Consider the following 14,034-nt stretch of genomic DNA (forward strand, 5'->3'; position numbering starts at 1 on the left):
ACCCAATAATTTTAAGACCATAGTTAATATCATTTAATGTAGAATGATTAAATGAAAGTTACTTAAAGACTTCAACTACATGTGAAAACATCACTCATAGTAGATCTACAAGCGATCGATCGTGTTCTAATCGCCCCTGCTAGTCATAAGCGATGTATTCGGAAAATTATTAAATAATTCAATCAATTTTTGGTTTTCTATACTTGATTTCAGTATTGACTATGTAAATGCGACTTTCGCTTGATTAGCTACCCAATTTTCACAAGTCAATATTCATCGGCCAAGCATTTACATCTAATTACTTTCACACCGTTTTATAGTATTAGTTTATTCACATCTACATTGTACACTAAAGTGTTGATCTGATGTGGCCTATCTAGGTACAATTCTACGGCTTGTAGGTTAAAACAATGATTTGCTTAGTGTTGTAGGCCGGGATGAAAATCTCAGTATAACCATCTCCGTCCACATCTCCAATAGCCATTGTCCCAACAGTACCGAAGGCACGGAAAATCTGTTAATATCAGACGGAAGAGACATAATAATGAAACCATAATACACATAGTCGTTTCGAGTAGCCTACCATTGGTACAAATTCTCAGAAATGCCTTCCATAAGCTCGCTGAATTTGAAGTTAGATTCAAGTAATTACTGTAGTATGTATAGTTGGATAAATTATTATGGTCATAAGGAAATAAACTCAATCAAATTGGTAGAATGTTAATTTCAACGTCACGTAGATCTACCAAGATTAGGCTCGAGCAAACGATATAATCTCCGCATTACTTTGTTCCTGATTGAGTTTTATTATTATTTTTTTCAAATTCATACTCACTGTTGATTTAGTGTATGACCAGTCAGAAGGATCTTCTGTATTTGGTACCAGTAAGTATGCCTGTCCGTCATCATCACCGCTCACAAGAAGATGTGCTTTCCTGGAAAGAAGTTAGTTTCTGATATAATATAGGGAGATTAATTTTAGTAAGCATGCTTGATTTAATAAATTAGTTACAGAATATGGCGAATAGTAGGCTGCAAATTTACTTATTGGATGCTCTGATGAATAACCCATATAATAAAATTTTACCGTTACTTAATTTGCATGATATACACCGATTTAATTGATTTACTGTAATTTACATAAATCGTCGTCAATATTTTTATAATATTTATCGCTAGAAACATGATTATAACAGTACAGGTTGGTTTAATATTTCAATTTCAGTCTATAGAATTATAATGAATGTTAGCTCACTCTCCATTTTCCTTGGAGGTAGTTGATCGCCAAAATGGTGCAGGGGCCCCAGGAGAACCACTTCCGGGACTGATGTCATCGTGGAAATCAGTAGAAATAACATGTCTGTTGGAAAATAAATAAAATAAAAATTATACAAAAAGTATTTGTTGCGTGATATATATATTCACATCAATATTAATAAATCAATATAGGGTAAAGCCAACTGGAATTTTCGAATACTATTCGAGCATTATATAAGATTGATTTTTAGAACCAATATTTTAAATTTTAAAAATACCACCTTGTCCATTCATCTGTTCTCCAATCTCCTTCGGGCATTTCATAAGCCAAAAGAGATCCAATATCGGGTCCAGGTCTACTCCATGTTGTAATGAGAATGTCATCTTTGCCATCAGCATTCAGGTCTTCTATCTGTGTAATGATTAAAATAAGTTTGACACAAAATAATCTGATTTGATATTGATGAGAAAAATTGCAAAGCCTTTTATAATGGCGATAACAACTACATTGGCTGACTTTACTAGCATATCGAAGAATTTGAATTTCTTGTTCTCAAAATGATAGTCTTGTCAAATCACATTACACTGCAGCCAAAATAGGCGTAGCCTGAGACGCCATGCCCTCTCTCCAAAAAGTGTAGTGCAATGCTGCAGCATTTACAATAAGACAAGAATTTATACGCTCCACCCAACAAAATTTTGCTCTATTCTTGAACGATTTACTGGAAATCGGACATTTCCTGGCTTGCTATCGATAATCCTTTCACCAAATGAACCAAACGAGAAAAAATAAAAAATAAAATTGGACTGACTACGCTCTGCCAGCCAGTGATTTGTATTTCGATGTTTCTACAAGTAGTCTCAATTCCAAATATTTTAATGAACCTAAGGTTTGTAAACGGATAAACTCAATATATTACCTTAAGATCAAAATACCACCCCGCAGTATCAATAACACGATGATGGATTGATGCGGTGTTGCTCCAATCACCATCCGTTGTCCAGGTTAATGTTAGAGAACGACTGAGAAAAATTGTTGTGAACATTTTATGACATGTAATCGGGATTGATGATATTTATTAGGTGCTGCGAGTTGGATTATAAACTTCGAAAAGAATAAATTAATTTGATTTGAATAATTACTTATTACCAATCGAAAGAAATTGTCAATTGCGTCTCCCTCAAATTAATAGTCTTTTTAATTTGGTGCCCTATTCTTACCAGGTTAATGGTTATTCCAACCGAGACTTTTTAATATAATTTTTATACTCCAAATATTGTTAAACGCTTACCTAAAAAATCCGCCGCTAATAATGACTGCAGTTTCTGATCCATCTGGTAACGGAAGATTGTGAATTCTGAAGTGAACGTCCTCATATCCGGTAGATATCACGTGAGCCTTCCAAAACTCTGTTGGTGGATTTACTCCGGAGTTTTCAAACCAGACTAACTGTGACTCGTCGGCACTGGCTAAGAAGTGAAGAATATATATAAATGTACATCATTCCTATTGTCAAATTTTGCACCCATGCAATAAATTGCGTTAAAATTTCACCGGATTTCTAAGATTTTAAACACCAGACAGCTGATTAACTCATCGAAGATTGCACTCGCACAAAGGTTGAAGAGATGTGAAACTTTGAACTTCATGCACTCACTAGAATTTCCGTATGCCCTTGCAGTAACCGCGTCGTAGTCGCCGTCTTGGTCCATGTCGTGCCATATCACACGATGATAATACCATTCTTTATTATCCTCTGTCGACGATATTTTTATAGGTTCTATAATGAAAAAATGTTCTTGCATGAAATTTAGTTTTTGCACGTACATCAGTCCCATTCATAAATTTATTTTCAACTAATGGTGGTTGAGTATTTACAGTTTATTTACCAAATCCCAACGTGATATAGAATGACGTGCAATGCAATGACGTCATAATACACGTAAAATATATGAAATAAATGAATTTCCTCTCATTGCCCGTCATTACCAATGTTTGCTGTTGAGCCTTACTTGTGCACCCAAATCGTATCATGTAAGGAAAGAATTTTTGAATCATAACATAGGAGAAATGCTTGTGTTTGCTGGCGCTCTAATTTTGGACCTCCAGAAGTATGTGGACCAAGATGCCGCACAACCTGAACATAGCATGTGTACCAGGTTAGGGTTCAGGCTGTGCGCCACCTTGCACATACTTCGGGAGCGCCCTAATGTAGAGAGATTCAAGTAGAGAGAGTTTGTGATAAATTCGATATAGAATCGTACCTATATATCGTTTTTCAAACATTCACCAATTCGAAAAAAATAAAAAACTTACGTCCTGGATTGGCTGGGTCAGTCATATCAATCAATGAAATTGATCCATCGTCTTGACCGGGCATGAAAAATGCACTGGCCGATGTCCAATAATGTGAGTTTCCAAAAGTTCCATCTAAAAAATATTCCTCGATTATGGAAAAACTCGATTGGACTGGGTTTTGCAATACGGTGGGGTTTTGAAGAATTTTTCAAACACTGGAAACTTGATTTAAAAGTAAAATGAAATCAAATAGCAAATAGTATCTTCTCACTTGAAATTTTTTCTAATGGTAGATTATAAATAAAAATAAAAATTGAATATTGTTTAAATCTCGTAACATGTTTCGTATCGGAAAGTTGTTGAACCACGTCGATTCGAACTTTACCCTCACGAATTTCATCCAAATATTAAATAGAATGTATGTAATAATTGCAAACACTATTTGGAAATTGGTAGCTATTCTTTTTATAAACAACATTTTTCACTACACATTTTAGCATAGTCACAATAACTTTTTATCATAAAGAATAGTACACTTACATGGCACGGACTCAATTTCGTTTGGCCATACAATCGTGTTTGTGATAACCTGAGATACCATCTTAGTTTTGTCTAAGTAATTTTGTGTTACAGTTGGGATTCTCAATACGTTGTCCGGTTCATTCCTGTAGAAATAAAAACATAATGAAAGGAGTTGAAATCATTACCCGTTGTCAGGTAACGATCTGGTTTAATTGAAGTATTCCGATTAAATAGCCAATTAGGTAGATTTTGAACTGAAAGATTTCAAAGCATAGGATCAAAAAAACTAGAAGCAACATTGGACAAGCTTTATAAAGATCAAAAAATTTGTCCGCTTTTGTATTCGAAAGCATAATCTTCTCAATCGTGTTACCTGTCAAACTCCAAACATATTTGGCTAGATAAGAGTTAATTTGAGTTATTTCATTCTGAGACTTAAAAAACGATAGAAATCTCATTTTACTAGCATCGGACAGCTAACTCAGTTCCGTAGCCATTTTCCAACAGGGAGTAAGGTAGTCACACATTATGTATATATATAATGAAGCAGACATTTTATGTATATATATATATAAAACTTCGTATAAATGCAGTTTTTGCTTCAACTTATGAATTGAGTAGGTAATTTTCAAAAAATTTATCTTTTATATGTAGAAAAATCGTAGTCCAGAATTCAAAGCGATTCTCAATCACGCTCTTATCAAAACTATCTAAATATTTTATTTTATCAATAATTTTTAAGACATACTTACGGCAAGCCATTGAAAGACGAATAACCAAGGTCATATTCCCCCGTAACCGGATCAAGCAATAAACTGCAAAATGCTGGCCGGAATTCGGTTGGCGCCGAATACAAGGTTTTCGGAGATTTTAAGGCGTCGTCTGCTGACATGACAACCCCACACAATATCAACAAATTAATGAGAGTTGTTTCGAATCTCATTTTGAATCGAATCTTCTAATACTTCTGAAATATCATTTATGTGACGTTAAAAACATTGGGAAATCAACAATTTTGTTTTTATACTCAGCTTCCGATATATATACAGAACACTCGAACGAATTTGTCACCGAGAATCAACTAATTGCATTAAGCAGTTGAATAGAATTAACGTTAATCGAGAAGCGCACAAAGGTGCTGATCTTTAAATTTCAAGTCATTCTCAAAACAACTACCGGAAAACTTCATTTGATAATATAGTCAACAGTGGAGTGAGTGCATTTCTACATGTTCGCACGAGATGTAATTTCTCGAAGAACGCCATTAAATACATAATAATTTAATTTAGGTACATTAAAATTATACCAAATACAGCGTGTCACACAATCTTTGCACAACTGTATCAATTTACATGACAATGAAATATATAAGGCAGATAAGAAATTGAGGATTTAGAGCTATTGCATGATAGCGTGCGAGAAATTTATACATTATGTTTATATTACTCTTGAATCAACAGAAGTGCAACTTAATATAGACTATCAAGTTCTAACGTCTACATCAATGACGCAAATGAGGCGTATGCATATTTATATAAAAATGAATATTTATTTCTTATCGCATGGATCAGATGATGAGAATGAACAGCTACGCTAAGTCGCTAATGGTTGTTCATCTATATATATATAATAAATTAATGAGTTGAGTAATGAGTAATAAATTAATGAGTAATATAATAATTAATGAGAATCTGATTAACAAATGTTGTTGCATTTGAAAATGTGTTGATCATGTATATATTACAAAAAATTTCTACGCAGTCACTGAATGTAAAAATCAGAAATTTACTTGGTACACTATTGGAATACTACGTAATCAATTTATAATCATCTGATCTACAATAATTTAAACTTTGATAAACACTGAAAAATTTACAACGATTTTATCAATTCGATATACTTGTTTGTTCCAGTGTTGAAGAATGTAGTCCAGTTTTTAAAAACTATGAGATTTGTTGGCTTCGTCAATCGCTGGAGCAATGCAAAACTCGTCATATTGGAATGTTCAAACAACGAAATACGACGCCGTTCGTTTATACCACAAGACAGTTCCAACAACAAGACAAGCGGAAAAAAGGAAATTCACTTCTCACGAGTGATCTAATATAATTGATTAAAGCAACAGTCACTATATGGTCAGAAGACGCTCCCGAAGTATGTGCACCAAGATGGCGCACAACCTGGACCCTAACCTGGTACAACCACTATGTTCAGGTTGTGCGCCATACTTCTGGACGTCCGGTCAGAAATCAATTTTTATCCCTTTGTTTATCCAGGCAATCGTTTGGCAATAGGCCTGTTCTGATTTTAACTCACTTTATATGCGTTTAAGGATTTTTGTCACCAATCCTCAGGAGAGGATAGTTTGCTTTACAGAACTGGTATATACATATATATCTTAATGAAATATTATTGTCTGAAACACAAATTTTCATGAGTTCAAAATGACCATATTTGCAAATATACGCGAGTGGAAATATTCATGAATACGAATGTCCGCGATTACAAATGTTCGTCAGCAAAAATATCCATATTTCTAAATTTCCATAAGTTCACAACTTCATGGGTGCAAATGTCCGAGAGTGAGTCACTTGCTATTCTATATCGGACATGATTTTGCTTGTATGCACGTCTTGCAACATGTAAGCAAGGTTGTAGAAAATTTACTGAGAACAAATACCCGTAAGCAATAACTCTGCTAGCTCGATTGTATTGAATAAGTATGCCTATAACATAATCTCTTTACGTGAAATAGCAAGTGCATTTGTAGGCTTTTGTTAAACCCTGTGGCCGTTGGTGATAAAATTTGTGTCTGTTTAGGCTGCAAAATACAAACAAGGCAAATACAGGATTAGCCAAAATATAAAAAAAAAACATAAAGTTCTTAATTACTTCTTCTTTTTGTGTGAGATGGGAGAAGGATCTGATCGAAACAGCAGCATATATGTGTCTTATTAGTATTTAAACTGTGAAGACGGATAGTTTAAAGCAGCATTTTATCTTCATATGTTTTAATCAAACTCGACGTCGGGCAAAATTAACTGCCAACAATCAAGATCAAAGGAGGCATTACTTGCTCCGACTCGACTTCAAATTTGATTCGTTAAATTATTCTGAAATTCTTATTAAATTTTTTAAATTTGTTAGAGTTTTAACATTCGTTTGTAAAGTGTTTGGCTCGCACAATATTTAAATATTCAGTTACAATTATTCTAAGGAATGACTGAGGAGTTTTGCTAGTTTTTTCAGTTCGTTGCGTTGTATTTTTCCGAACGTGGATTTTGGTATTGCTTCAATAAATTCCACGCCTCCTCGAAGATGCTTGTAATCTGTCAGATTACCTGAAAAATGATGAACATTAGTTGGAAGAACACGTGAAATAGGGTTAGCAAGAATAATATATATTTCTCACTTGCTACGAATTTCACGACCTCGTCTTCAGTAAGGGATTCATCGTTTTTCACAATAAAAGCTTTAGGAATTTCTCCACATTCTTTATCAGGTAATCCGATCACACCGGCATCTGCAATCTTTTCATGGGTTAGAAGAACTGATTCTATTTCAACTGGCGGAACCTGATGTGAGAAAAGTTTAGTAAATGCTGTCATTTTATATTTTATTATTGATTACTTTCTTAACAATTTTAGTCAGATGAATATATGATACAGAACGACATGACTGGCTCGTTCGAGTGCGTTCATTTAACTAGGTTTACATAACAATTTCGGGGTGCTCCCGAAGTATGCGAACCGAGATGGCGGACATCGGAACGTAACATGGGTAACAGGTTAGGGTTAGGCGATAATTTTTCTCCAATTTTCCTTATTTTAGTCCTATTATCAGTTCGAAGACTAGCCAAGAGCCTCCCGTAGTATTTATACCTAAAATTATGGCCTAACCTAGTACACATATTACATTCCGATGTCCGCCATCTTGGTTCGCATACTTCGGGAGCCCCAATTTCGGTATATTTATTGATTTATATATTTTTTGATAACGTGATGGAAAGCTCCTTATTTTCCTGCGAAAAAAAATAATAAAACGAATTTATGTTTTTTGGAAGAATTCGAAGTCTAAATAATATATTCCTTCATGCCTGAAGGCCTTTATATTTGATAACTTCTTTAATTCGACCCACAACATACAGCATTCCATTTTCGTCGCAATATCCAATATCTCCAGTACGAAGAAAACCATCATCAGTTATGGCATTTCTTGTTGCCTCCGGATTATTCAGATATCCTTCCATCATCTACAAATATATCATAAAAGAAAAAGTCCAATACGAATCGCGGATGACCGTCAAATTTAAAACTTTGAAACAAACATTAACAATTACTAAGATAAATGAAAACAAAAAAGTTCCTAGCTTTCATGCATATATTGTATGCATTCATTGTATATAGAAACCTGTCATTTCAATGTGATTGGCGTTTTTTTTACGTGAGATTATCTGGTACTGGTTGTAGAATTACTTGATCAAAACACACTGAAAGACCTATTCTGTTCAGTTTGATGACATGCTCATCTTTGCGCGCTCATTCTGAATAAGATAACCAGATATAAGCGATGCACGACCCTTTCCAATTCTTGATTCGTACGTAACAAGGTCAGACGCTGACAGACAGACACTAATCATCGCGTAAATATTGCGTTTATATCACCAGTTCTATCGCTTTTCGCATCAGAAATTTGGGCGCCCCAGAAGTATGTGTACCAATAAGGTAACTAATTTTGTTCGCCTACTTTACATCAAGTTGTGTAAAGGGACTGAAACCTATGAGCAGGGGGTATATCCACTTGGCTAACAAATACAGTTCCCGACTCGTAATAGAACTAAAATAGTGAAAATCGGAATAGAATTATGGCTTAACCCAAACCTGCTACAGGAGTATCGAAATTTGTAACTCTAAAAACAGTTAACAGCAATATGATCCAACACAAGTAAAGAATGACATTTCATCAAAATTGTGTTTGTATATATAGCTGAATCCAGAATCTACGACTTACGTGTGGACCTTTTACCAGTATTTCACCGGATTGTTTACATTGTTTCTCTTCTCCTGATTGCAAATCCACGATCTGAGGTTGAAATAAAAAAAATTAAATTAAATTAAGTAAAATTAGGTACTTGTCTAAATGTTTATTCTTCAAACAGACCTTGATAACAGTGTTGGGACTGAGAGACCCGTTCGACTCAATGAAATTGTCAAGGTCGTAGTTTATCGCAACAGGCGTACATTCAGTCAAGCCGTAACCTGCGGAAAAACAGTTTGCAGTTATGATGTATTTACTTTGAGGATTTTTGAACTTTAGCGAGATAATTTGTATGGTGCATCAGATCGAGGTCGTTTTAACTGCTTTTCTATCAAAGCGAAAATGTTTAATTTACGATCACAGATGCAGTTTAAATAATAGCATATTTAATGAAAGATTATGATTATATTAGGAAAAAAGTAGTTTACTGGTAATTTTCTTCGGCAGAAATCACCACTATATGCTATAACACTGTACTTGCGTATACTTTGATCCCGTATTTTTCTTTCACGGAGCAGAGTACAGATGGGGCAACAGACGCACCACCGAAAACAGCAGTTTTTAGTGAAGAAATGTCATAATTATGGAAAGAATGTGTTTGCGCAAGTATCAGCATAGCAGATGGAGAGATGAAAGAATGATCGACCTGAGCGAACAAATAAGAAAATATTATTTTTACATAGTTTGTCTACAAATTGTTGAAGAACTAGATTTTGACTAACGGGTAAACGTGTTCACTGGTACTAAAATGAAAATTTTGCCTGTCTGTGCGACTAAAAACCTATGAAGCCCAAAATTGGGTACTCCTGAAGTATGCGCACCGAGATGTCGCACAACCTGAACCCTAACCTTGTACACAACCTGAGTTCAGGTTGTGCGCTATCTTGGTGCGCATACTTCAGGAGGTCCCAAAATTGTATTATAGAAACACTATTCTCCATATTTATTATGTATAAAACGAGGTGTAATCGTTTTCATAATATGCCCCTAACATACCTTATACGTTTCGACAGCTTTCAGCATTCGATCTGCATCAAATGTTTGATCAAATATGATTTTTGCACCATAGTGAAGAAGTCCTAATGTAAATGTATACCCAACAGTATGAAAAATAGGACGATCGTGATAATATGTTTTGCCCTCCAAATCTATTCCTCGCAATCTAGAAGAGAAGAACTTAAAATGTTAATACCCATGTGCAAGCACAACTGTTTCTATTCTAAACTTCTTCAATATCACAAAGCGTTGATTACAAGCATAAAATAGTAGTATTCTCTCTTAGTAATAAATGTTAGTTCCCCAATATAAATAGAAAGTTATTGGAGATGTTGGAATTCGTTTGGCTAGGTTTTGAGACATGTGCATCTTTGAATATTATTTGAGTTTGTAACGTCGGTAAGAGTGAAATTTGTTATGAGAACGCTACTTCCATTCGAACAAAAAATGCATTTTAAACCGCCGATTTCCTAATAACATTCAAAAAATCAAGTAATATCTTGAATACTTTCTAAAAAATGTCGCTGTCATTAGACTGCGATAGGTGTGCATCACGCATTTTGGTGGTCCTGTTGTTCCGCTTGACGATGCCAGAATACAAATATCTTCCATGGTGTTGATATCAACATCATTAAAATTATCTACAAAATACGAAAGACAGGCATCAATGAAAATCAAAGGTTATATATTGGGACTTAAAGACCAAAAAACTAACGATGATACCGAAAAGCCAGAAAATTGATATTGCACCTAATGCCATAAAATCGTTATGATTCAACGAAAAATTGTAAATATTGAAGTAAAGTATTCTAGATACTTCTACCATCGATAACTGACATGGGCAAACTACAACTCGCAGGCCAAACACGGCCCGTTGGGTAGTTCGATCTCGTCCGCCTGATGCTACCGCAACCAAACTAATACCAAACATCTTAAGGAATACGTTGAGATTGCGATTAAATTTAGTTTCGTCATGAGACTTATTGTTTTCCTTATTTGCTTTTTTAACACTGTAAATATCGTTCATAAAATGTAACTTTTTACGTCACACTTACATGGGGCCCGCCAGTCTAGGTGGGCAAAATATTTGGCCCTTGGTCCAAAAACCTTGCACACCCTTGATCTATAAGTACTGGTAAATCGACTTGCTTTTTAGTTTTGTAGAGAAAATATTTATCATAACCTCAACGATAACAGCAACAGCGATTACAAACGGACAAATAAAAAAATAATCCTTAGGACCATTTTAATCCAAAAACGATTGCGAGTAGAGTTAACTCAATTTTATTGGAAATTTCGAAAACAATACCAATTTTCAAGTATGGCCGTGCTAGTTTCCATCTTATTTTCTCTTATTGCATTCCCGCGATGGGAAATATAGAATCACATATGAGTATTTGAAGATTTTTTGTGAGAGTTACTTTAACATGTTCAATTGCACAACATGACAGTACGAGTCGACTTTGTACAAAATAAATTATAAATTGTTATTTATTTACTAAAATGATTTCGCACATCGAAATGAACTTACCCTCATCAGTATTTTTAATCATCTCAGAAAGCGACACAAAATCATCCATTTCTTGTCCGATTACAAAAACTTTCTACAAATGAAAAACACAATCATTAAACCTATTCCTAAATTTACATGCAAGAAAGATTAAAAATCAAACTAACCTCTATGCTCGGTATCTCATTTTTGATTTCCTTTATTTTATCAACAGCAGTATCAGCTACAAAAACCATCTTGGGATTATATATTCTGTATTGCTGCAGAATTTCATCTGAACAAATATTGGTTTACTTTACTAAATAAAAATTATAAATAAGCCTCATGATATCTGAAAGTTAAGTTTCGGAAGTCCAAGCGGGAGCCTTGTGTCAAGTTAGATTGGCTTGATTGACTGATAGGTTCAAGTTGTGAATCTAATTCCACAAACCCCTAGTTCTAAGCATTCAAGAAATAATGAATGCGAATAAAAGCGGAAAAAAATTCTATTCAAGTCATGGACGGTTTTGCAATTCGCCAAATATAAGAGAAGTTTGAAATGGAGATATTTCTATAAATCTAAGGAAAATCGTTTTGAAAATCGAAACTATTAAATTGTTCTACCATATCCCACTCAGTGAATGACGGAGGCGGCGCAGTATCCGTCCGAGGTATATTTAGTTTCAAAAGATCGCCTTATTAAAAAAGTAGAAATCAATACATGTTCACATACCCTTTGTGTACCAAGGGTTACACGGAGCAATCGTCCCTCCGCATAAAAAAGCTCCAATCATTATGGCTGGATAGTTCACAGTGTTCAAGGATAGTATGCTGATGACGTCACCTTTACGAAATCCCTGCTTACGAAGCGCGCTTGCACACGATTTGGATCTCGCGTATAATTGACTGTAAGTGACCGATGATCCATCACAGAGATTTACCTGAACGACGAATGATAGAATTAAATTAATTTAACAATTCGATATGTAATGAGTTAGAAATCATAAAACCACAACCAAATCGAATAATCTACTATTCGGAATACATTCGAAATTTAAACAAGAGAGCTATGCTCAAATAAATGGATACGACGGCCAAAACTAAGTGGTACGAGTATATATGCAATCTGTCACAAAACGTCACCGCCACGAGATGCGCAATTATTATTGTTGATGACGTCATTCCACACACAAAGAGACGAATCCCTTAGAACCAACAGAAAGTAATAGCATTCTAGCGAACAATAAGAACAAGAATAAGCATACAAAATGACAAAACGATCTATTGGCATACAAGTACAATATTTATATGTAGGCCTATGTAAAGATATGTACGAAATGCTATACATATATTGAATTGACTTGCCGTTGCAATTCTGTCGCCATATTTCTTCATCTGAGTGAGCATGTAATTTCCAAGTGGACTTTGTGGAAGATCAAAGTCTGGAAATGGAGACTTGATTGGCATTTTTGTCACAGTGTGTGGTATCTTTGCATTGACGGTTTCTTTCGAAAGATAGATTTAGCTGTATATAGGCCTACACTTGAAGATGCAATTTTCGGGTAAGGTTACAATCGTATACTGTAAAGTTATCCTATCCTTCAGCCACACACCAGTTCGTCGGGCACGTCAATATTGAGATGATCTCGTAGGAGAGATTAGCTGGGATAATCCCTATCACATTGTAGTTCGCGACCATAGCTTCATTTGTCGCAATGGTTGCCTAGCATCAAGGCGGCTTTTCTAATTTGCGCAAGTCTGCAATGTCGAAAAAGTTGTAATCCGCTCAAACACATATCAGGTCGAGGAAAATTTGGCTCGAATCAATTTAAGTTGTGCCCATGGAGCGCATAGACTCACAATCACAAATAACTATTTGTAAATTCTTGACATCTCAGTAATTGCTCATAATTTGCATTTGCGTGAAGTGTTTTCATTTTAGGCTGGCCTCGGTAACTGCACCTTGAGCAAAGCTTTATAGAGCAAAAGATAAATATGGACAATGACACAAAAATGTCTGGAAAAATGCACCAAATTTTGGGAGCACGATTCGATGTCCATTACCTTTTGACCACTGGCGAAAATCTTACTCCAACAATCACAATTGTCGACATTGTCGTGCAAATTAGAAGACCCTATCTAGATGTTTACCTAGTGCTCGTAGTTCGTCGAACTGCGACATCGCAAAGTACAAATATAATGCTCATCTGGTTGTCTTGTTATTTTGGACAGTTTCATATGTTCATGTCAATGTATGGATGAAAGTGTTCATACCTCGGATTTCTGCAAGTTTGCAAAAGCGTTTCAAATATCTCAATTGCTAAGTTATTTATATAAAGTTAGCTTTCTGACAAGGCTATAAATGAATGTGGCCAGTGAGGCACTTATCTTGGCACTGACTGCAAATTAAAACCGGTATTATTCTGTAGCATGG

General features: G+C 35.0%; 2 protein-coding genes across 4 annotated transcripts; both read right to left on the reverse strand.

Moving 5' to 3' along the window:
- Positions 1-335: 335 nt before the first annotated feature.
- On the reverse strand, positions 336-5,024 carry LOC120331802 (uncharacterized). Its single transcript, XM_039398958.2, has 10 exons — positions 4,831-5,024; positions 4,097-4,221; positions 3,575-3,688; positions 2,916-3,038; positions 2,550-2,727; positions 2,178-2,280; positions 1,539-1,669; positions 1,256-1,360; positions 836-935; positions 336-514 (listed from the first exon to the last, which is right to left on the reverse strand). The coding sequence occupies exons 1-10, from the start codon at positions 5,019-5,021 to the stop codon at positions 389-391; spliced, it is 1,296 nt and encodes a 431-aa protein (XP_039254892.2). The 5' UTR covers positions 5,022-5,024; the 3' UTR covers positions 336-388.
- A 2,131-nt stretch (positions 5,025-7,155) lies between these two features.
- LOC120331059 (putative 4-coumarate--CoA ligase 1) lies at positions 7,156-13,165 on the reverse strand. Of its 3 annotated transcripts, XM_039398084.2 has the most exons (12): positions 12,966-13,164; positions 12,334-12,541; positions 11,789-11,895; positions 11,643-11,715; positions 10,620-10,752; positions 10,112-10,277; positions 9,593-9,761; positions 9,239-9,336; positions 9,089-9,160; positions 8,175-8,330; positions 7,491-7,653; positions 7,156-7,419 (listed from the first exon to the last, which is right to left on the reverse strand). In XM_039398084.2, the coding sequence occupies exons 1-12, from the start codon at positions 13,065-13,067 to the stop codon at positions 7,286-7,288; spliced, it is 1,581 nt and encodes a 526-aa protein (XP_039254018.2). In that variant the 5' UTR covers positions 13,068-13,164; the 3' UTR covers positions 7,156-7,285. The 3 variants fall into 3 exon arrangements, with proteins under 3 accessions (XP_039254018.2, XP_039254019.2, XP_039254020.2); XM_039398085.2 differs by lacking the exon at positions 10,620-10,752 and having other exon boundaries at positions 10,112-10,194; XM_039398086.2 differs by lacking the exon at positions 7,156-7,419 and having other exon boundaries at positions 7,500-7,653; positions 8,224-8,330; positions 12,966-13,165.
- Positions 13,166-14,034: the final 869 nt, after the last annotated feature.

The sequence above is a fragment of the Styela clava genome, chromosome 6 (assembly GCF_964204865.1).
Source record: "Styela clava chromosome 6, kaStyClav1.hap1.2, whole genome shotgun sequence".
Classification (NCBI taxonomy): domain Eukaryota; kingdom Metazoa; phylum Chordata; class Ascidiacea; order Stolidobranchia; family Styelidae; genus Styela; species Styela clava.

Excerpts from the sequence above, each read along its gene's own strand:
- LOC120331802 (XM_039398958.2), bottom strand. The coding sequence starts at position 5,021 with ATGAGATTCGAAACAACTCTCATTAATTTGTTGATATTGTGTGGGGTT. Across the intron at positions 2,728-2,915 it reads AAGGGCATACGGAAATTCTA|CCAGTGCCGACGAGTCACAG; the intron begins GTGAGTGCATGA and ends TTCACTTCTTAG. Across the intron at positions 515-835 it reads GGTCATACACTAAATCAACA|ATTTTCCGTGCCTTCGGTAC; the intron begins GTGAGTATGAAT and ends TGATATTAACAG.
- LOC120331059 (XM_039398084.2), bottom strand. The coding sequence starts at position 13,067 with ATGCCAATCAAGTCTCCATTTCCAGACTTTGATCTTCCACAAAGTCCA. Across the intron at positions 10,753-11,642 it reads GATTAAAAATACTGATGAGG|ATAATTTTAATGATGTTGAT; the intron begins GTAAGTTCATTT and ends CGTATTTTGTAG. Across the intron at positions 10,278-10,619 it reads ACAGCGACATTTTTTAGAAA|ATTGCGAGGAATAGATTTGG; the intron begins GTATTCAAGATA and ends CTTCTCTTCTAG.